The 22,979-nt window shown below is 52.1% G+C and overlaps 1 protein-coding gene across 1 annotated transcript in view; it reads right to left on the bottom strand.

Moving 5' to 3' along the window:
* KIF26B (kinesin family member 26B) overlaps positions 1 to 22,979 on the bottom strand; it is a 380,111-nt gene that overhangs the window by 14,126 nt on the left and 343,006 nt on the right. The window contains exons 11-12 of the mRNA XM_036235366.1: positions 5,599 to 5,761; positions 1,249 to 4,672 (exon numbers count right to left, since the gene is read on the bottom strand). Of these exons, the coding sequence (XP_036091259.1) occupies positions 1,249 to 4,672; positions 5,599 to 5,761 (3,587 nt within the window). The remainder of the gene's footprint in view (positions 1 to 1,248; positions 4,673 to 5,598; positions 5,762 to 22,979) is intronic.

The following is a 22,979-nucleotide window of genomic DNA, read 5'->3' as shown; positions in this document are numbered from 1 at the left end:
GTGACTGAAATCCAGCCGCTCGGCCAGCAATTTCCTGTGAGGAGTTTTACGGCTTTTACTCCTAAAGAAGCTGCTTTTGATTTATGCTGATCGTGCCTGAGAGCCAGCATTTCTCTTAATAATAATGATAAATAAGCAAGATAAGGTCACCTGCCCTGAAAGGAGCATATCTCCACTGTCACCTCCACCAGGAACCCCTGCTCTCCGGCGCTGCTCCCCGAGGTCCCAGGTCTCCACGCCCCGGGTTCAGTCCCGTCCTCACACCCAGCCTGGCGATTCATTTTACACCATTTTCCTTCCTTAGTCCTGGTGAGCGAGGGGCCCTGGGAGGACAGCGTCTGAGAGGAGGGGGCACCGGAGCGGGTACACGCGCCGTCCGCTCGCTGGGCGGTTATTTTGCAGTTTTTCCTCCTCTCGAATCCCGCACGACAGCCAAACTGAAAAATTCAAGTCTTGGAAAAACAGTAAACAACGCCGAAAGAACGAGATGGGTCGGTAGCTGCGGCCGCCAGACTGGGGTATGCGAAAGCCCTTCAGAGCGCTCGGACACACGCGGCCACGCGGCAAACGGCACGCGATAATCAGGACGCTGATGAGCCGGGGCTGGTGCCCTTTCTGCGTGTGTGTGGACGTGTGTGTGCGCGCACACGCGTGTACTTCAGGCCCTGTGGCGAGTGTGCATTCATAATGGACCCTGAGTGTGTTTGGGGGTTGGAGGGCGCAGGAAGGGCCTCCCCCTTGCACTGTCAGTGAGACCAAGCGTGATGTGCCCCATTTCCAGAGACAGGCTGCAGGGCCTTGGGGATCCCCAGCCCCACATTTCAGCCTCTGCAGCCACTAGTCACTCTGACCTGACCCTCAGGAGGCCCTAAGCAGCCCGTTCCTGGTCCTGGGCATAGGGTGGGGGAGCCCCCAGGGGCCGCAGGAAGTTTCGCCCTCACAGCTGGTGAGTGCAGAGCGGGCGCCCCTGGTTGCCACCAGTGTCCTGAATTTTCGCCAGGCCGATGGCAGTGGGGCACTCACAGCCTTATGGCCTTTCGGTGCCCAAACGCTAGGCCCGTTTTTTACAGTGAAACCCTCCACAGCTGCGTCCCCAGCTGAGGCCTACAGGGCGACAGGCTGTGCGCATGGAGAGACCAGGTGTCGACCCCGCCCCCCCGCGCCACCTGCGGGACAGCGCAGCCCGCGAATCCGGCCGCGCGTCCTGCCTCTCGCCCTCCGCGCGCGCCCGTGCGCCCAGGGTCCTACCTGAATTGGAGCGCTTCTTCGGGGTCTTGAGGCTCCGGCACCTGCCGCCCACGGAGCTGCTGTTCTCGCTCATGGAGTCCTGGGCGGAGGACGCGCTGCCGGTGGCCTCGCTGTCGCGCATCATGCTCTCGTAGCCGCTGCTGCCGCCGCTGTGGTAGAAGAGCGCCGTCTTGCCCATGGCGGGCGGCAGCTCCCCGCTCAGCACGCTGCTGTTGTCGCTGCCGTGGCCGCTGCTGCAGCGGTGCGGCTTCCGCGGCGGCGTGACCTTGCTGTAGGGCGACGGCAGCAGCGGCGTGGCCGCCGGCTTGTCATCGGGGCCGCCGGGGCGCTCCTCCTCCGGCGCCGCCCGCGGCGGCAAGGCCCGGGGCCCCGCGCCGCCCTGCAGCAGCTCCGAGATGCGCCCGTTCACCGCGCGCAGCGGCAGCTTGGCCGCCAGGCCCGAGCCCCGGCTGCGGCTCAGCGACTGCGTGGACCAGGACATGTGCTTGCCGCTCGGGGCCGGGGCGGCGCTCTGGCCCACGGACTGCGGCAGCGACTTGGTGGAGAAGCTGAGCGTCTTGGTGGTGGAGGCCGACAGGCTGCGCGCTTTGGGCCCCGCCAGGAGCAGCTTGCTCACCGCCGAGATCTTGGACTGGCTGGCCTTGGGGGACGCCCCGGCCGACTGCGGGGTGCCCGGGTTGGTAGGCGAGGCCCCCGCGCTGCGGCCCAGGCTCCTGCCCGCGCGGGGCATGGTGCTGTCCTTGCCGGCCTGCAGCCGGGAGCTCACGGAGGACAGGCTCTCCGCTCGCTCCAGCGAGAGGCATTCGTAGTGGCTGACGGTGGTCCTGCCCAGGGAGTTGGTCCTGCTAGCCAGCTGCTCCAGCTTGGCACTGAAGAGCTTGCTGCTGCTACTGGCGTCCTTCACCTTGCCGCTGGGCTCATCCGGGAAGCTGGGCACCGAGGGCGCCGGCTGGTTCAGGGGGCTGCTGCTGCTGCTGCTGCAGGCGCTGTGCTGGGGGCTGGCCCTGTTCTTCTGGTCCAAGCTGGACTTTCGGACAGGGGGCAGAGGCGGGGTCCCCTTGGGCCGAGCCAGGACACAGTGCTTGGGCGAGGCCACCTTCCTCTCCAGGGTCGCCTTGGAGGGCAGGGCGCCCGAGGTGGTGCCGATGCCGTTGGACTCGGAGGCGCAGTGGTAGAAGGGGTTGTCCGGGGCCTCCTGCTGGCCGGCCTTCTGAAAAGCCCTGGGGAGGCTGCTCGATTTCAGGCTTTTGCTGGGATGCACTGGGCTCTGGGCAGCCGAGCTGGGCAGTGCCATCTCACAGCCGTCCGCAACCCTCCCGAAGCCGTCGTTCCCGGGGGAGGCGGACACCTCGCTGCTGCTGCTGCTGCTGCTCGGCCGGCCGCCGGGGCTGGCCTTCCTGTCCCGCTCCCGCTCGGCCCTGGCCTCGGGCTGGGCGAGGCCTGCCGCAGGCTCCGACCTCGCCCCGTCTTCCCTGGGATAAGCATCCTCCTTCTGCGCCTCCTCTTCTCGTTTCAGCCAGGGGTCCTCAAACGTCATCTCTGGCTTTGCGCTCGTTTCCTTGCTCTCCTGGGACCGGGCGGCTTTGGGGACGGAGCCGGGGGCGGCAGCGGATGCCTCGGCTTCGTGGACGTGCCGGGGGCTCATGGCGATGCAGGGGTACACCGTGATGTTGGTCTTCATGGGGATGTACCCTTCGCAGCTGCTCAGATTGGCCGTATTGGAGATGGTGACCATGGCCTTGCCCAGGGTGGAGATCTTGCAGCCTCTGAGGGGGGTGGCTTTGTCGAAAGAGTCTTCCCTCATTTCGGACAAGATGAGCACGTTGTCGGGGCCCGCCGTGGGCTTCTCGCGGCACACCACGGTGGCGTTCTGGATGCCGCTGACAAACTCGGGGGGCGGGGGCTCGGCCATCGCTTCCCCGTGCCCGAAACACGTCTGGGCGATGACGCTGTGGCGGGACTGCTCGCCCTCACTGCCCATGCTCATCTCGCTCAGCCAGGAGCTGACGGAGGAGCGCCTGCTGCCCGCCTCCCGGCCCTTGTCGTCCAGGGCCAGCTTCGGCAGGGGCAGGAACTGCGTGATGCTGACCTCGGAGACGGAAGCCACGCCGGAGTAGCACTCCAGGTCCTCGCTGATGCTGCCGATGATGCTGACGGGCCGCGAGCCCGAGGCCAGGGCCTGCACGGAGCAGTCGCTGTCGAAGCTGATGATGCTGGTGGGGCGGCCGCCGTCCAGCACCCCGCTGATGGTCAGCTCCTCCACCAGCGTGAACACCAGCTCGTCCTCGCCGTTCAGCTCCAGCGGCTGCTGCACGGTCACCGTCGTGGTGCTCACGATCTCCTTCCTGGACTCTGGAGAAGCCGCGGCCTGAGGCTCGTCGTCGGCGGAGGCTTCGGCGAACCCTTCGCTCCCACCAGACATGGACTTCTTCAGAACCTGGGGGCTCATTCCCACCGGGGGCGTACGCACCTCAGGCTGTGGCGGGGACTCGCTGGACACCAGGCTGGAGTCCTTGCCCAAGGGAGGCAGCGGGGCGGAAGGCAGGATCCCCTTCTGGGTGTAGACTTTGCACCTCTGGGAGGGCGAGCTGGCCGGCTTGTACTCCGAGGTCTTGGACAGGCTGGCGATGCCCAGCCGCGGGGAGCCCATCGCCCTGGGCTTGCCGTCCACGAAGCCGCAGGCGTTCAGGCTTTCTCGGCTGCTCTGGAGGCTGGGGCTCTGCACGAGCTGGGAAGAGCCGGGCTGGCCGCCGCCGCCGCCGCCGGGGACGCTCCTGGGAGGGACCGGGCTGGGGCTGCCGGTGCGCACGGCCGCAGAGACCGGGGAGCGATGCCTCTGCCGCCCGGAGCCCGGGGCCGCCGCGCCTTCTCTGTCGCTCAGCTGGCCGTCTGACCCGTTCTCTTCCTTATCGGACTCACAGGGCGGGTTTGCCCCAGCCCCTTGGCTTAAGGGGGGACACTTGCTTGCCTGCTCCGCCCCAAACTGGCCAGGCAACTCCTCGAAAGGGAACTTACTGGGCTCCTCGCTGCCGTCGATGCAGTCCAGCCTCTCCTGCAGCTCGGCGAACGTGTTGCACTTGAGGCAGTCCCTCTCCGGCTTGCTGGCCGTGGCCTCTTCGGCCTCCGCGGGCCGGCCGCTGTCGCCCCTGGTCTTCTGCAGGGCCGGCACAATGGGGACGAAGTCCGGGGGCCCCTCGTTGTCGGTGAGCTCCTTGTCGGAGAGGGCCGTGCCGTTCGGCCCGATGTAGATGACCGTGTCGCAGGACTGCTCGCTGCTGGAGGAGTAGTCGGGGTCGCTGGGCAGGTGGGGCACGGGGAAGTCGGGCTCCGCGGCCGCGCGCGCGTGGAAAGGCCGCAGCTGGGTGGGCCTGCGCATGCGCCCTTCTTCGCAGGAGCTCTCCCCGCCCGAGGAGCTCGACGTGTACTGCGAGCGAGCGAGAGGACAAGTTAGCTGGGGGTCTCCGGGGCCCGCCCCCCGCCCCCCGAGCCTGCGCACGGGCTCCCTGGGCCCTGGCCGGCCTCCCTGCGCGGCGGCTGCGGCGGGCGGTGCCAGGCCCGCGTCCCCAGCGTCTGCACCGTGGCCTCCTAGGCGAGCGGTAACCCCTTCGGGGAGACAGAGGCCGCTGGTGAACGGCGGCGACCAGCCCAGGCCGCGTCCGACCTCCTTAAGGCCGAGGAGCCGCCAGCGCGGCACGCCCTCGCCATCTGTGGCACTTTGTGTCACAGAACACCGGTTGCAGAAAAGACTCCTTTTCTGAAAAGAAAAGCTACCAGAAGGCGGGGGCGCCCCACCCACCGCCGCCACCGGATCATCTGCCGCCCTCGTCAGGCCTCCACCGGCCTGGCCTGGCCCCTGTCCCAGAAGGAGAGCCCCGTGGTTTCCAGCAGACTCAGCATCAGCCGGAAGCCACTGGCGAGCGTGGCAAAGGCCCGCGGCCCAAACCCGCGTCCTGCGAACCCGGGGAAGAGGCGCCTCGCCAGTAGGGAGCCGGCGACCCTCCAGGGGCCGGCCAGCTGAAGGACACCGTGTCCATCTCCGTGGGACCGAGGCGGTGGGGGGCGCCCAAGGGCACTTCCGTCCCTTCCAAGTGTCCCAAGCGCGGTCCCCTCGAACGGTGTGACGCGGACACACGCTCCCTGCGAGGGGTCCAGGCTGGACGAGCCGGAAAAGAGGGGGCGGCGCGTGACTGTCCCTGGCCCGGCCTGAGGGTTTTCCGCCCCCTCCGTGGGCACCGAGCGCCCAGCCCCGGCGCCCGGGGGCTAGAAATCCGGGTTCGGCCCTTCGCAGTGCGGCTCCAGGGCGGGGCCGCCCCAGCTTCGCCCCTCCCGCACCTGCTCTGCGCCCCTTACCTTCGTCTTCTTCTTCTTCATCCTCAAGACCCTCGAGGCGATCTGGATGGTGGACAGCGTTTCCGCGTAGCTCGCGGCGGCGGCCGAGATGTGGGCGATCATGGTGGTGCGGCAGTTGAGGTTGCCCAGGGACTCCCGCAGCAGCATGGTGAGCTTGCTCTCCCTGCCAAAGCAACGGAGGCTGCGTTAGCGCCGGCTGCCGGCCCGACTTCAGGCCCCTGCAGGGCTTGTTTTTATTGTTGCGGGCAGTGTCTTTTTTCTTTTCTTTCTTTCTTTTTTTTAATGGCATGCTAATTAACTTTATTGTCTAGCACGGGGCTATTTGTAGTTGGCAGCTGAGCGTGTAGTTCTAACCCCAAGGACGGAATTCATGCAAAGCCCCTCCCCTGGCGCTCCTGTCCGGGCCCTGACGGGTATTCCTGCGTGCCTGTGTGCGCGCCTACGACGCCGCACACAATGAGACCCGGGAATAGAAACGCGAGGAAGGGATGGAGAGGGAGGCGGCTCTGTGGCTGGCGATTTGGCACGTTGTCCGCACACGCGGTCCCGTTCTGCACGCTTCTGCACACTTCTGCACACAGGCGATTCCTGCCTCAAGGAGTTCCCCAGCCGAGAACTCGAATTGAAGACCTTATGTGTTGATACGACATGCACAGTTCCTTTGCCAAGGAGTTGCAGTCACTTAACTGCTGTTGTCTCTTAATCCTCATATTTGCACAGAGCAGTAATGAAAGTATTCCTACCCCTGATAAGAGGCAAACACACACACACACAGGCCCAAGTACGCACTCAGTCAGTAATAGCACACAGAACTTTCTAGAAAGGCTTCCTCTGGGGACTTTGCAGGTGCTGTGTGGAGCCAGAGGCCTGAGCTGTGATAATGAGGCCCAAGAGTTTACAGACTGTGTTTCTAGGCTCCTTAAAAGCTGACCTGGAGGAATGGCTCGTGTTTTCTCATTCTTATGCTTGTCCCAACATCCTTCCTGCCTTGCTTTTAAAAGGCTCTGCTCACATCGCCATCAACGCGCATCCTCTCAATTTCTGCCAAACATCGCTTCGTCTCCGGAGCCTTCCGTGACCCTGAGGGCAGAGGCAGCCTCTTTGTTTCCCACACCCGTGTTCACACCCCCGCATTGCGTTCGTAAGGCCAGGTGAGAGGGGTCTGTTCTCCCATCCATGTCCTTGTCCCCCGGCAAAGCTCCCTGCAGAGGGACCGTCCAGCTTGCCAGAGATCAAGGCCATTGTCCTTCGAGATCAGACCTTGGACATGGGGGAGCCGTTTCACACGTGACCTGCACAGGTCTTCAGCGAACAGTAGGGTTTTCCTTCCCTTCAGGGACCAATTAGGGTGTCGGTTAGGGGCCACTGGGTCCACTCTGGCTCGGTTCCAGGGCAGTTTAAAACTATATCAGGGTTTCCCTTCAAGCAAAATAATCAGTGATAAAGTTGGAGAAAGGAGACTATTACGGCCAAATGTTTATGTCTTCCCCCAAATTCGTGTGTTGAAATCCTAACCTCTGACGTGATGGTATTAGGAGGTGGGGCTTTTGATTAGGTCATGAGGGTGGGGCCTCATGAACTGCATCGGCGCCCTTTTAAAGGCACCCCAGAGAGCTCCCTCACCCCTGCCACGGCGGGAGGTTACGACAACAAGATGGCCATCTAGGAAGCACGAGCTGGGTCCTCGCCAGACACCGAGTCTGCCAGGGCCTTGACCCTGGACTTCCCAGACTCTGGAACTGTAAGAAATAAATTTTCGTTGTCTAAGCTGCCCAGTCTGTGGTATTTTGTTAGAGCAACCCAAACCGAGAGACCAAGAAAATGGGGGTGTGGAGGAGGCGTGAGACCTGTCTACAAAACGTGTGACTCCTTTCAAAATATACCCAGCAGGACATCGCTTGTCCTCTTAGGAATCCACAACTATAGCTATTTTTCCAGAGCTTCGTCATGTAATTTCAATGTTACCTTAGCATTTTCCAGAGCAGCCTGACGTACAGATCAGCGAATTTCCTCTGGATGCACCAAATTGCTGACCCATTAGCACCGTAAGCACACCAACGCACCGTAACATACGTGAACGAAGCCCGTCTGGCACACACATTTCCTCTGTAAGGCACACCACAGCCTTCTCGCACTAAGGAACGGGTAGACAGCACCTCAATACTGCACGTGGGGGTGCATTTTAAACAATGAGATCGTCAACAAAAAAGTTCACAAATGCAAAAAGAAAAAATGGGACACTAAATAGACTATGAAAAGGACACTTGTTTATAGGAAGAAAAGTAAAATAAGAGGTCAGAATGGAGCCTTGTGCCAGCCCAGCCCGGGGCACACGCTTCAGGCAAATCCGCACAGGTCTGGCAATGCTAGCGAAAATGCCGCGAGCGTGGATTTGGGGGTTACAAATAAATTTTAGTGAGTAGGTGAACTTGCAAATACGGAATCTGCAAATGATGAGGATCGACTGTACTATATAGTTCCTAACGGTGTCATATTAACCAACGGCACCCTGCTGAAGGCTCAACCCACTTATTTCTCCATGCGATTCTGTGTTAAGTCCCCAGGAAAAGATACAGAAGACAGAGAAACAGATCTAATACCGTCATAGCAAACTGCCCTGCGGATTCCCACGATTTTCCATTCATGCATCAATCGTAGGGCTTTTTATTTTATTTTTTTTTAAGTGCATGATGGGAGAAGGGGAGGGGGGGCATGTGTGTTGCCTGGCAACCAGCGTTTCAGCTCTCCCGGAAAGCCAGCGAAACTAGCAAGACTCTTTCGCCTGGGCCCCTCTAGACTCTAAACGGCACACGCCAACGGGAGGGAAAAATGGTGGCTATAAAGCTTTGGTTTTTTCCCTACTTCATAACGATCTTTTAACTCAGAACGAAGACGATGAAGCTGAATATCGAGGGTGAAAGAAAGGTCAAAGTACTAAAGGCTGCAAACTGTCGGTTTAACTCAGTGTCTTCGGTAGGAAAATAAGAAAGGTTTAAAGAGTTTCTAGGGCAACGGTCAGCGCGAACTTAGTCCGCGCCTTTGATTCGAGATGGAGGTGCAGAGCTGCTGGCCGCCCGAGCCCCGGGGCCAGGCCGGGGGATGGATTTAGAGACGAGGGGTCATGTGGGAGGGGTCCCGGCTGTGATGGACAGACCGGGCAGGAGCAGGAAGGGGCTGGTGACCGAGCGGAGCCGCCCGGGGTCTGAGGAAGGACCGTCCACTCTTTCCAACTGTCACGGTTCATCCACACACATTCTACCTCCCTCCCGCCCCTGCGGCACGCACCGTTTAGTCATTTTGGGGAAAATGTCTCTCTTTTAAAAATAAGTCGACCTTTTATTGGACATAGGAAGAGACTACAAAAAGAACAGATAATGAATACATTTTAAATAAAGAGCAATTAGGACTCCAGGACAAACTAGGGTCTGCAGGTCAAATCCAGCCCGCTGCCTCTTTTTGTAAATAAAGTTTTATTGGAATGCAGACATGCCCTCTGGTTAACACTGCCTTGGGCTGCTTTCCCCACGACAGCAGAGCCGAGTGTTGTGACAGAGCCCATGTGGCCCGTAGAGCTGGAAGCATTTACTATCTGGTCTTTCACAGAAAGAGTGTGTTGACCTCTGCTCTAGAGTAATGACAACGCGGTATCACGCCAGAACGCAGGGCCGAAGACGTGGCAGTGCGCCCTGACTTCCTCACCGTTCTGTGACCCCCGTCTGGTTTGAGAGGCAGCGCTAACGTCGGCGCCATGGAGACGGGCAGAGGACCGCGTGCTGGGCTTCACCTGAGCATCAGGCCATAGCTCTTTGGATTCCCAAATCACCGTCTGCTTTGCGCAAAGCGGAGCGCCCCCCCGCCCCACTTCCAAAGGGGCAAACTCGTCTGCGTCTCAGCGGCTCACTCGGGGAGCACCAGGGAGAGCTGGCCGCGTGCGAGGCACCGTGCAGACGCCGAGGGCGCGGAGGGGAGGGGCTGCCCACGGGTCTTCCTCCATCCCACGAGGGAGGAAGACATGTAAACACGTTATGATGATGCTAATGACAGAGGAACGCATCTAAACCAGCACATGATGAGCACAGACCCTCGAGGCTGGAGGACGTCCCCAATGTCGCCGTAACTCCCTGTTGGGGAACACCCAGACCTCGTCACGGCATGGGTCTGTCTCCTCGGCTGGGATTCTCCTACATGACAGGATCCAAGGCTTGTCAAAGAATCCTTTACTTGCTTTGGATCCCCAGCACACCTCATGAAACTCTAAATTCCCTCCTGAAAGAATGGTCTGGAATCTGTCGCCATTATTCGCTGACCTCCCCGCTGGTGAGATGGTACAGACTGGCCGTGAAATGAGATGTCCAAAGTCACGCTTCATTCAGTGTTGGCCAGGTAATTTCCCAGGAAGAAGGCCGTCCTCTCATGAGCAGCGTCTAACACACTTCCCCTCCGGAACGGAAGCGAAGGACTCGGGGTGGGGGTGGGGGGTAGGACCTGTCTTTCTGCAGGAGGGACAGCGCTGAGCTGGGACACGCTGAGTCGGGCCCCCTGACTCCAACTCCACAGATGTCCCGTCCTCGAAGCCCTGCTTCTCGCGGGCGGGGACCATAGCACCCCCATGGTCCCCTTCGGCACAGGCCACGAGGACGCAGAATAAAGCACGATGAGGCTGGACCTCTCCCCTTCGGTCAGTTCTTAATCATACATTGAAAATAATAATAATAATAAAAAAAGGAGCTTAATTAACCCAGGAAACTAACTGAACTCCAAAACGATGTGCCAAGAAAGATTCCTTGGGCAGCAAAAACTGAAGCGGACATATAACCATAAACATGCACACACGTGTGTCCGCCAGGCCACACGCGCGGCCACGCTCTCTTTTAGAAAAGGCAGGTAGTGGGGTTTTCTTGTTGTTGTTTAACGTAATGCACCAATGGTTCTAGGCGTTAGATCTTCAGGTCAGGATAACTAGTATTTCGATGCCAGTGTCCCTCACATCCTTATGGGCTACGACCCTGGAACAGTACTGCACTCCAGTAACTACCTCGTTTTCTACCTGCTTTACCTGAGAACTGCCAGGATGTCCTGTGTAGCCCCCCAAAGACAGCTTGAGATGCTGGGCAAGAGATGAGAGGTGCCTGGCCAGCTCCCGGAATTCTGACCTCCCAGCCCTGCGCCCCAGACCCCAGGCCCCTGCATCCTTCCACCCACTGACCGTCAGGAGAGAGAAGAGCAAAAAAGGAGGAAAGGAAGAGAAAAAGTCAAGAAGTAGGGCGAAACCACACCCGGACGTCGTCTTGGCTACTCACGCGGCACTCCGCCCCTCTCTCCCCTTCCTAGTCACCTCCTACTGGCCCGTGGACACTCTCTGCTCCTGCAGCCTGAAGGGTCACCAGTGACCTCCTGAGGCCAGCACGCGATATCGGGGACCAGGGCTCCAGGACACGAGCAGCCACGACCTCGCGTTCCTGGCCGCAGAGAGCAACGTCTGTGGGCGTCTTCACGCCTCATGGGACAGAGTCGTGCCGATGGCAGACCGAGTCACCGGCCCCCCTGGGGGAGGGCAAGTTCCTGTGCCTGCTGGTCTTCTAGGTCCCGAGCAAGTGCCTTCATCTGGGACACTGCTGACTGCAACGGACGGAAATACACACCTCCACAGGGGCAAACTCGCTGCCCTCGGGTGCACTTATGTGTAAGGGACTTGACAAGCTCTGTCCACGCCGGCTTCATGGGCAGTCACACCCTGTGAGGAGACTTTACACCTTCTTTCTGGGAAGCTGCCTGAGAGGAGCCTTTTCACAGTGACGTTCCCCACAAGGAGGCCGACATTTCGGGCCACAGATGACCTGGTTTCTGGCACTAGAGGAGTGGCGAGCGTGGCTCAGGCCCAGCTAGTCTGATGGCGTTTTCGAAAGGAGCCACCTGGAATACGAGTCCCCGCTGCTCGGCTGTAACTCCACTCGTGCTGCAAATGGCACAGGTGGGTTCCTCCTGCGGGATGCCGGGGAGGAGACCGCATAATACTGGCAACCTTGATAGAGAAGCACAGTTCTCAGGTCTCCAGTGAGAGGGACCCTGGCTCGGGCAATAAAGCACTGGCAAGAGCAGCTTCTGGAGCCCAGCTGGAGCATCGCCTGGCTGCGAGCACCTGGTTGTGTGCGAGATGATGAGTTCTCATTAGGGACCAGCCTTTGTGACCCAACTCATCCGTTACCTGGTTTGCATCGATGCCTTGCTGTTGGAGGAAGTCCTGAAACTAACCACTTAGAGTGGATAAGGATCGTCTCGTGCTGTCCCATATTAAAAATGCATTTAGGGGTGTCTCGGATGGATGCAGCTTGCACACCAGAGAGGTGCATTCTTCTCTACGCCACCCCGGTTATCTAGGGTGGCACCGGGTGGCTCTGGGACTTTGGGGACAGTGCCCGATGAGCGGCAGGAAAGACGCAATGGCGTCCAACTGGGGCCTCGCTGAAGCAGCGTTCGCCTCCAGAAGGACCAGGCACATGATGAGCGTGTATGCGCGCGTCCTGGGGGCCGTGGGAAAGTATCCGAATGGACAGACAAGCTGGATGTTTTGCGTTCAGGTATGAGTGGCGGCCAATGAAATCCGAGTTATGACTTTAATAGTTTACCACCGTACACACAGGAAGAGGAAATCCGGGGGAATTTGGACTGCGTGAATCCATTTGATTCTAGACATCAGTGTTCCATTTATCTGAATAAGATGAAACTCACATACTTCAACCTACTTCATGAGAAACACTAGCTGTAAAGGGTGAATAGTCTCAATGGAATATTTTAAGAAAACGATGTGATGTAACTTGAATTTATACCTAACGGAAGATTTCAAGTTAAAATCCTAACTAATCTGCTTCCACCTCATTTCAAAGACACACTGGCAAGGACTAAAGTGGTTACATGGGTTCATTTCTATAAATGAACTGTGTTCCACGAAACATTTTTACATTATTTACTTGCTTAATAACACATCCCTTCTTATGCAGAGCAAGGGAAGCATGTCCCAAGTCTAAGTTGTTGATCACTCGGAATTAGTAGAATCCGAATTGCTCTTGATATTCTAAAATATCAATGAATTCTACTCAGGAAAATTTACATCCATTTCCAGGCAGTAGCACCCAGGTATGACATACAATATTTTGAAGGTAACTCACATAAAAAGGATCACAATCTGGAAAGTCTATTGATTCCAGCATACATTTCTGAGTCAAGGTTGAACAGCATTTTTAGAACCACAGAGTTTATTTATTAGAGTTGGAAGGACTCTTAGGGTCACTGCATTTTTGGTCCATCACTGTAACAGGTAATATCTTCTGCCAGAATGTTCCTAATGACTGAAAATTTCCCATCTCCCAGTGTAGCCTATGTGACGTTTTTGAATAGCTTTAATTCTTAGAAAGCTCTTTCTCACATTGAACTTAAACCTTCCGTATACCTCCAACGCACTGTTTCTGAGGGGCACACAGGATATGAATAATCCTTCTGCACACACTGGCTCTTCGCATTTGAAAAGATATTTATCATGCCCTCCTGTAAGGTTCTCCTTCTGGGGAGTATTCCATGTTCCTTGCATTGCTCTTCAAATATTTGGTTGGTCGTCCGAGCTCACACGAAGCCCCCCTCCTCCCACTACCCAGCTGAGACCCCCTCTCGGCTCAGGCTAGGCTCAGCCCTTGTGCAGTAAAGAATACAGCCTTGCTCAGAGACAGATCTAGTCTTTGACCTCAGCTTCTGAGAAGTAATCTATGGACCTGTTAGAAGCGTCTCTGCTTAGGGTAGGGATTGCCATACCAGATCTTGGGGCCACACTTGATAGTCTTAGGGTCAGGGCTGGCCATGCCAGAGAGGTCAACCTTGAGATTTAGGTCAGGGCTTCGGGTCCATGCAGTTATTATCGATCAACCTGGAGACGCAGTTCAACCAGGTGGGAGATTAATTAATCAATACTTATTGAAGCTCCAGTAAAAAACTAAACAAACAAAAACTGCCTTCAGCCCTTACCCTCTGGCCGATTCCAGGTATCTCTTTTCGACAAAATCCTTAGGCAGAGGCTACGCTTCTATTGTGACCTTTCTGCTATTTGGACCTTTCTTTATACTAACTGTGACAAAGTTGATGACTTATTAGTTCTGGGACTGAAGGGAAAAGGTCCTGTGTTTATTTTTACTTAGTTTAACATAACCAGGAGCTGGGAATGTCATCGCTGTGATGAAAAGCAAAACAGAACAAAACAAAAAACAATAACGTAGAAGGCAAATTAAGCAGGCCTTATAGATAAATAGAAAATGATGCGTCCATAGGTTTCTCCTGACTTAATAGACGGCCCCCAAATGCATATGCTAATGAAGTTCAAGATGCTCTCCGGGGGTGCTTAATGATGAAATAACAAGACCGGTCTGTAAGAGATGCGAGCTTGTTACTCGATCCACTCGCACGATCAGATTGGGACTGATAATAACGTTTATAATGCTACCGCAATTTAGAACATAAATACTACGCTGACACTTTTCACACCACCTGAAATTTCACTTCCTTTTCAAAATTCATTTGGCCCCAGCCGCGACCACTCATTATCGACGCTTCGCAGTAGACGTTTCTCCAGCTCTGTCACTTTTCATGGAGCCCTTGCAGGGGTTTATGACAGCTTTGCTGGGAGAAGGATAAGGAAACATCTCAATTATGTTGCATTATCGCCATTACACGGCTTCCGAGTAAAGAGGAGCTCACGGTGCTATTTAGAAACTTAGCTATTCTTCAACTTTAAATCATCCTCGGGTTCAGGTTAATTCCAACGTCAGAGATCTCTGCAATAACCCAAAAGGAAAGGGCGCAGACGGGTGACAGAGATGGAGTCGAAGAGTCCCGTTGTCATGGTAACCCGGAGCTTCTCCCTTAACTTCCGCTCCACCCCTGTCCTTCTGAATGGATTTTTAAAGAATTCCCCAGACGAAAGGAAATGAATGAAGATTACAGATGGAACCCTCCGTTTAATGAAATCTTCCTCTGGCCCCCTGCTTCTCCCAAATCTTTCCCACTGCCTTTCGGCCACACCCCCCGCGTTAGCGACTCAGTGGCACAGTTAGAATACTCCCGTGCTTTTCCATGAATTTTAATGTTTGTTTCAGGGAGGGAAAAAAAATAAAAAAGGAAGAAAACCATCCACGAAGCTCATGTTTGATACGGCACTTTGATGGGGGGTCTCGTTATCGCTCGGTCCGGGGTCCCCCTTCGGGGCTGCCATCAGTACTGTGTAGAATCTGGGCTTTGACAATCGGCAAGCATATTTCAAGCTCTTTCAAAAGGAATGTGTACAGAAAAACAAACAAACAAAAAAGGCAGGGAAATATCTGGAAGGGTCTCATCTACTTTTTTTTGACCTACTCTCCAGGTAGAACCCTCGAAGGACAGAGCGACCCGGGCGCTGGGTGGATTATGGGGCTGTGACTGCCCAGCTCTGAAGCCCAGACATGGTCCTCTGACATTACATTCCTCGGAAAGGCTAAAAAGAGGTTAAGTAGCAGTAGACAAGGGTCTAGGCTTGCTATTTACAGTGGATTACGATCGTGGCTATTTCTAGTCTCCAGAATTCAATTTAGCCAATTCTATGCCTCCTCTCTACCGAAATAAAATAAACAGAGAAAATGCAAATAGGAGCCCCAAGCGGTCTTCTCACGCGCATTCACTGGACTGTGTTCTGATCCTGTGCACACAAAAGCAGACAGGCCTAATCTCTTTCTGTTCTATCAGATGCGTATCGGTGGGTACCACTTGTGCTGTAGGATAACCATGCAAGAAAGGAGACATAAGCTGGCTTATTAGGCAAGGCCAGCGGTAGGATGCAGGCCAGTTCTTGGGAGGACGGATTAGACGCTTAAATGGGCTGCTGCCTAGGGTCTTGAGTTCCTCTCTCTCCCTGTGCGATGGCCTTTCTTTGAAGTTAGCAGAGTGGAGCTTAAATAGGATTCTGATTGTCAAGGTCAGGATGAGCCATTTGTGCCTTCTCCTTCTACCTGTGCCCCCCCACCCCACCCCCCGGCTTCTAAGCAACGGCCTTTCCAAGACTCGGTTGAGGCTACTGAACGGCTTCTGGGAGGAAGGGCGAGGCCACAGTCGCAGAGATGGGGGCCCAGTGGGGCACAGATCGGCGTCACGGCAGCTCTGGTCCGTCTGTTATTTCACCGGCCGACAGTGCGGGAAGCTTCCTCATCACGTGAAGGCCGACAGTAAAGGTGACTGGGTGGCTTTGGACCCGGGCAGCCCCGGAAGGAGGTGGCTGTGGAATATCGTAAGGTCCCTCCCTGCTCCATGTGCTCTGCCCAGACCTCCCTGCACATGACCCCTTGAGCGGGCGTGGCCTTTGTACCCCTCCCGCACCTGTGGTCCCCCAGGTTTTCAGCATGCAACACCCTTTACTTTAACGTCTGCCTCTGGAAATTCCTCCAGGTCCAGCTTAATCTACTAACGCACCAAATTTTCAAGGAGAAAAGAGAAAATAGTTCTAGCAATTCCCAGAGACTCATGTCACCTGCCTTTCCTCTCCTTTTTTATTGTGGTAAAATATATACAACATAAAACTTACTATTTTCATCACTTTCATGATGTGTATGGCTCAGCAGAATAATGAAGGTACCGTATTTTGTTTTCCATTCATCTACCGAGGGGCGCGCACTGTTCCCATCTGTTGGCTCCTATAAAGAATGCTGCCATAAACATGGGGGTACGAGTATCTGTTCAAGTTGCTGCTTTCAATTCTCTAAAGTACATAGCTGGGCATGAAATGGCTGGATAATGTGGCAATTCTACGATTAACTTTTTGAGGAAGCGCTGAACCGTCTGACAGAGCTGTACCGTTTTACATTCTCTCCAGCGATGCACGAGGGTTTCGATTTCTCCATATCTTTGTCAACCCTTACATGCTTCTCTTTGCCTGACGATGTCGTGCATCTTTTTGTGTGCTTACTGGCCATTTCGTCCATCTTTGGAGAAATGTCTATTCAAATCCTCTGCTTGTTTTTTAACTGCATTGACTGTTGTTGTTATTGAATTGTGGGAATTCTTTATATCTTCTGGAAATTAATCTTACATTAAGTATACGATTTAAAAATATCTTCTTTCACTTAGTGGGTTGTTTTTCAATCTCTTCATAGTGTCCTTTGATACACAAATGTGCCATGTCATTTTTTGGTCACACTTTATCAGTCTTAGAGTCTAACTCACATTTTTGGCATCTGTGATTCCAAAGCCTTCCAATATTTGGTTTTCTTATGATAAGCCTACCAATAAGAGTACCAAAGATTGCCTAGGCTTTTGTGTGCTGAAGATACTTGCCCAATATGGTCTTTGTTACTTGCAGACAACCAACCAGTCATCGGCTGGGAAAAACTGCCCAGGGATAAACTTCTGAAATCAACTATAAACAAGTTTAAGGAGGGTGATCAGAGAAACTCTGCTAGACTATCTTCTGGGTACCACGTGTGGTTTAAAGAAGCATGATTTCACAGTCATCCCGAAATGGACCATTTGGATCGGTGCAGGACACAAAGATCAGTGCTTAGTAATGAGAAGGAATTAAAAATAAATTAAGTTTAAGAACGGTTTCCATTACTGGTCCAAGTCTGAGGAAAGACATTACATAGAGGCCACGATTCTTTCATTTAATAACTTAAGAGACAGCCCATGAAACTTTAATGGGGAATGACATGAAAGAATTATGCATTTCTTGAAAAAGAATTAAGAAAGATTCTAGTTTACCAGTGACATTTATTTTGTTTGATAAAAAGATAGGCTACTGTGGCACAATTTTTGCATCATTTAAGTGGACAAGTTTGATCACAAATAGTTATTCGTTTCTTCTATGGGATAAATGTGGTTTGAGTTCAGAGTCTCATCACTGTTAGTCCTGCAATAGCCTTAAGCGGCCTTTTGTTTCTCAAAATCCTGTCAGTGACATAAAGCTCACAAATTTGGAATTAATCGCATCTTCCTTGTGGGACTCCTAAGGTACCTACCCCCTTCTCACTTTTTTTTTAAATTTCAGAACATCTTGGTGCTTTTCCTAAGGGCTATGAAAGGCTCTCAGAGGGTCAGGTGGAAGGTTCAACTATCAGTAGCAAAGCCTGCTTTCCGGAGAACTGCGTGGTCTGGGTAGGGGTCATTTCTTTTCTTTCTATATATTGAGGACCTAACACAGTGTTCAGCATAGATTTTTTTCTATAAATATTTAAATAAATATCTAACGGGCACCTCTCCATCAAAAGAAGTCTTCCCCAGCTTCCTAACTCTGTAACTTCCAAAACATTAGCTTTTACTTTTCCTCACAGGAAACGCTGTCAGAATAAAACCGAGGCAGACGCCACTGCCTTGGGCTAGATGAACACGGAGCTCCAGGCCCACAGTCTCTCCTACGTAATGAGGACAGACTCCTCCACCTCCCAAAGCATTCTAGGGGACGAGCTATAGCCTGCTCGGGGGTACACAGCTCACAGTCTTCAAGAACAGATCATAGGACAGTCATTTACAGCAAGGTCGCTACTGCCAGGTCCCTCCTGGGGAAGGTGCACAACAGTGTTCCCCAAAGAGGAAGGGTCAGAGCCCCCAACATGCCCTCAATCTGAGCCCAGACTCTAGCCAAGTCACGTCGGATTAGTCTGCAAACTGGGATTGCATGGTGACCTCAGAGTTCTCCTCAGGTGGATAACCCTTGGGTACAAAGGTCTTAAAAGCAAGAAACGTTTAGTTCCAGCAGGGCGTTTGGGTGACAAGGGCTGATAAAGCCAGTTTGTATAGTCAAGTTCAATATCTTGGGGGTGTAGAAAAGGTATCCCAAAAGAGCAACAAATGATCTTCTCTGCTTGCAGTTACATCCACGCAGAGGAAGCAGCTCCTATGGGATGGAGTTTCGGAGGGTCTTGTGACCAAGCTCAAAAGTGCCCCTCCCTCATTTCTTTGCGCTAATACACAGAAAGCCTTATTCAAACAAATACGCTATATTTGGCGGTAGTTCACCCAACAAGCAGATGTTACGAACCAAGGTATAGGGAAGGCCCTTTGCTGGCCCTGGGATGGCAAACACGAGTGAGACATGATCTCTGCGGGGCAGGGCTTTAATTAGGCTCATCGTGGGTCCTGCCCCCAGAAAGGCTCAGTTTGTGCCCATTATCCTGCACCCCATCTAATTTATTTTGCCCTAGGTTTTTCATCTTTTACAACAAAGTATTATTGTTAAGACTTTAAAACTAAAATGGGGAGAGTTGAGCAGAGTTTTTCTTTTTCCATGGTCTCACCTAGTAACACGGGCCACACGTGCAGTAAACAGAGTGCACACTTTAAGACACAATGTTTCTACTGAAGGAAGAAACGTGTGCGGAAATGCACTGGAACTTGGTTACTACACACACATAATTCATAACTGTGCTCAAACACTGTTCTGTTTCTACCCAGAGAAGTACAAGCTGTCGTTGTCAAAATTTGCAAAACTTACATATATAGAGTTAGAGTAACTGAACTACAAAAATTTCGTGATGAACTTTGTTAAATAAAAATTTAAAAAAAAACTACTTCATCAGGGGAGTGAGAGCCTCTCTCTTTGCTGCCTGTCATCAACTGGATTTGAAAAATGTTTGAAACTTTCAAGAACTAGCTTAAATGATATAACATTGCTGACGTTAGACAGTTTTTAACTTCAAAACATTTTATGAATCTACCTTAGTGCCCGATAAAAAAATGTTTTGGAAACAGGTCTAAATTTTTATCTTACTTTGTTCAAACTAAGGTATAAATCCATAACCGATTGTACAACAAATAAAACACAAAAACTGCAGCTTCTGAAGCCTATAATAAATTGCAATTAGTAAATAAAATAAAACTTGCAAATAGGGAGGGCCCTGATACCTAGATCTCTCTGCAAAAGGCAAGGAAGTAACTAAATAAATATTAGGCAGCAAGAAATAAATAATATAAAAGATTAAAGTTTGAAATTCTATAATCGTGCTTTGGAAATCAACTTGGGGAAAAATCTTTTGAAACTTGAATGCGTGATATTCTTACTGAATTAAGAACCTTATTCCACTGAAATGAACCTATAACTGGTTGTGGTGCACGTAAATTCTTAATTAGTTTCAATTAGACTGCGATAGTCTTCAAAGAGATATAGAAGCTATAGTTATCAGAATGCATGAAGAGTTTTATATGTTATCCCACATGCTCACACATCTACATAAGTATACAGGTAGGCAGTTAGAGACCTGAAGAAAAAAAAAATGCTGTGGTGCTAAGATAATACTAGAAAACAGTAATCTTAAGAAAAGTATCATTAACATGATATTAGGTATAGATACGGTGAAACATGGTTAAAACACACAAAGGTATCTCAAGAATAATTATTCTATTTTATTTTAATGTTCAGATAAATAATATGAAAAAATGTTTAATTTTTACTTCGGTGCACATGTTTTTTTCTGTAAGAAATTTTTTTTTTTTAATTTTTGAGGGTAATTTTTGAATAGAACTACTTTAGAGGTCCACTGATACAAATGGATTTGTCAGAAAATATTTCAGGAAATTAATAATATTAAGTACCTCTTTTCACTCTCAAAAGTGTCCATGTTTGAATCGTAAATTATGTGGTTCCCTTAGTTATAATTTAGAACAGGGAGAAATGTGTAACAGAAAAATACAGAAAAGTAGCAAAAAGCAAGATAGTAGAGTCCAGTTACCTAAAAGACCTCATTCAAGTTCAATTAAACATTGTGGATACGATATTCTCACAGATTTTATTTAAAGCTTTGCTGAGCTTGTAAAAGAGCAAGGAATTTTCAGGGCCAACCAATAAATGATTTTGGAACTTGAGAGAAGTAAGCAAAACATTGAGGGTTGCTTTGACCCCGAAGATATTTGCCAAACCAGGTGATATTTGAAGTAGTTTTACATGGCCTCAAAACATGTGGAAAACAGAAGATAACACGCAGAGCCTGCCCAATGTGAGGATTTTAATAGGAAAATTCCCCTTGATGGCACACCCTCATCTCCCCACGTCCACGAGACATGACTATCTGGAAATACGGCACTGAGCGGAGAAGAAGGAAATCGTCATGAGAATTGGGAACCACAGCCTGGATGGATGCAGGTTTGTGCTTTAATTCTTAACATCCGGGTGGTCCAAAATATTTCAAGCTGAGAATATAACGCACAGGATCCTCAACTGGTAGTGATTCCAGGCAGAGACTGAGCAGAAGTAGATACAAATGCTAAAATAAACCATCTTTATCCCAGGCCTTAAAGATTTCTCCCAAATAAAAAGCCAGTGAGTACCCCAGGGCAAAAATAAACACACAAAGAAACAAGGCACCCAGAGACAGACCCAGCGGAAATAACAGATGGTGGAAAGAGATGTTCAAACGCAGATTACAAGTAAATAACACAGAGTTGATTAACGTGTTTAAGGAAATTAAGATGTTTAAAGAAAGAAAATAAATGATCGCGAATGACCAATTTCTGCTTCTGGCCATGTTGGAAACACAAGAACTAAATTTACGGTCCGGCCTTGAACAACTAGAAAACCAGGCGAAATATTAGAGGGGAACCTGGGTTTGGGGTTCCGGCAACAGCCAGAGAGAAAAGGACTCGTTGAGAGAAAGCTAACAACGAGCCGAGCCCTGGAAGTGCCCAGTCACTGCCAGAGAGGGTTCCGGAACACAGAACAGAAACGGAGGCCCAGACAGGGGCAGGCGGTCGCCTTGCTGAGACGAGGGGCAGAGTTCGGGACCAAGGGAGGCCACAGGGTGAAAGAAACAACACTGGGGAGAAAGAGGAGAGCTGGAGCGGGGGGGCGGGGGGGAGGCCGTCCCAAGGACGGGAGGCCAATAACTTCAAGCAGACAGCGCAGAAACACCTGCTAACTCACGGGACCTGGACGGAGTCCTCAGAAGGGGCTCATGGTAACGCGGTCCAACTCCCCCCTCTGATAGTGGAATCGCATGAGCCCTAGATGTGCGGCACCTGCCCGAGCGAAGCTTACGATCAAGCTAATGCAGGGAGGAGGCGAGAGAATTAGGATAATCAAGCCACAATCAGAGACTGCAATGGGCTGATCAGCCCCGCAGCAGCCGGGCCAGGGGGCACCCACAGAACAAAGGGAGATTTCCGTCCGGTTTGCTGACAGCCCATCCCCCACACCTGTGACGGGGAACCGGGAACCCAGAGTCATTCCCTGTGGCTGAGACCACGGTGAACCCAGAACTGAGGGTTAAAGGCTGGGAACTGCCAGCAGGCTTTTCCCTCTACATATTCCTACCTTTTCAGGCTACACACTCTTCCCCTCCTCACTGTATGTCCGTCCCTATCAAAGGAAATGGGAACCAAAGAATAATACATAAAGTGAATTCCCCTGAACATTCAGTGCCCCTCTCTCTGTCCCTCGCAGGTCCCTCCCATTCTCCGCCTCTGAGAGGAGCCCTCACTCTGTGGAGTGTCATCCCTTCGCTAGTAAACTTCCCCTTTGACCTTGAGTTTGGCGTGTGTGTTGAATTCTTTCCACACTCTCTGCTAAAGGCCCCTCTCCTCTCGGTGCGGGGCGTGGTCTCCCCCCACTCGGGGAAATCTGCCCTGTCCTCCACCAAAGCCTCAAGGAGCAACCTGATTCCAACCAACCATGGAAATCAGTAAACACTTCTAAATGACCCGTGGTTCAGAAAGTAATTATGATGAAAAATTGAAAATATTTTGAACTAATGATCATGAAAATCATCATCATTATCAACACTTGAGGATACACGCAAAGCAGTACTTTGTGAGTAATGTATGGAACCAAGTGCTTAAGTTATAGGACAAGAAAGAGTGAACGCCGTTAAGCTAAGTAGCCACCTTAAGAAGGGAGGTAAAGAATAACAAACTCGACCCCCAAAAAAGTAGGAAGAAGGAAATAGTAAAGACCGGATATTACTACAATGGAAAACAAACATGCTATAAAGAAAATTAACAAAGTCAGAAGTAATTAAGACAGGCTGGTACAGGCACAGATGTTTGTACACTCGTCACGCGGCCAAAGGAACACTGCAGATCGGTGAGGGTTCAAAGCATGGTGCTGGAGACGATATTTGCAAAATAGCAGAATCCAGAGTTTATAAAGAATTCCTATGGATGAAGTAACAGAAAGATCAGCAATGCCGTAGAAAAAATAAGCAAAAGATGTGAACAAGAGATGATAACTAACAAACATGCGAAGATACTCAGCCTTATTAGTAATCAGGGAGATGCAAATTAAAATTACAATGATATACCATTCAACACCCTTCCGATGGTCAAAGTTTTAAAAATCTGACCACACAAGTATTGATCGAGCTGGGAAGAGTGAGAATTCTCATATATCGTTT

Source organism: Rousettus aegyptiacus, unplaced genomic scaffold, assembly GCF_014176215.1.
Source record: "Rousettus aegyptiacus isolate mRouAeg1 unplaced genomic scaffold, mRouAeg1.p scaffold_m13_p_18, whole genome shotgun sequence".
In the NCBI taxonomy this organism is placed as follows: domain Eukaryota; kingdom Metazoa; phylum Chordata; class Mammalia; order Chiroptera; family Pteropodidae; genus Rousettus; species Rousettus aegyptiacus.
This window is presented reverse-complemented; position numbering and strand designations above follow the sequence as displayed.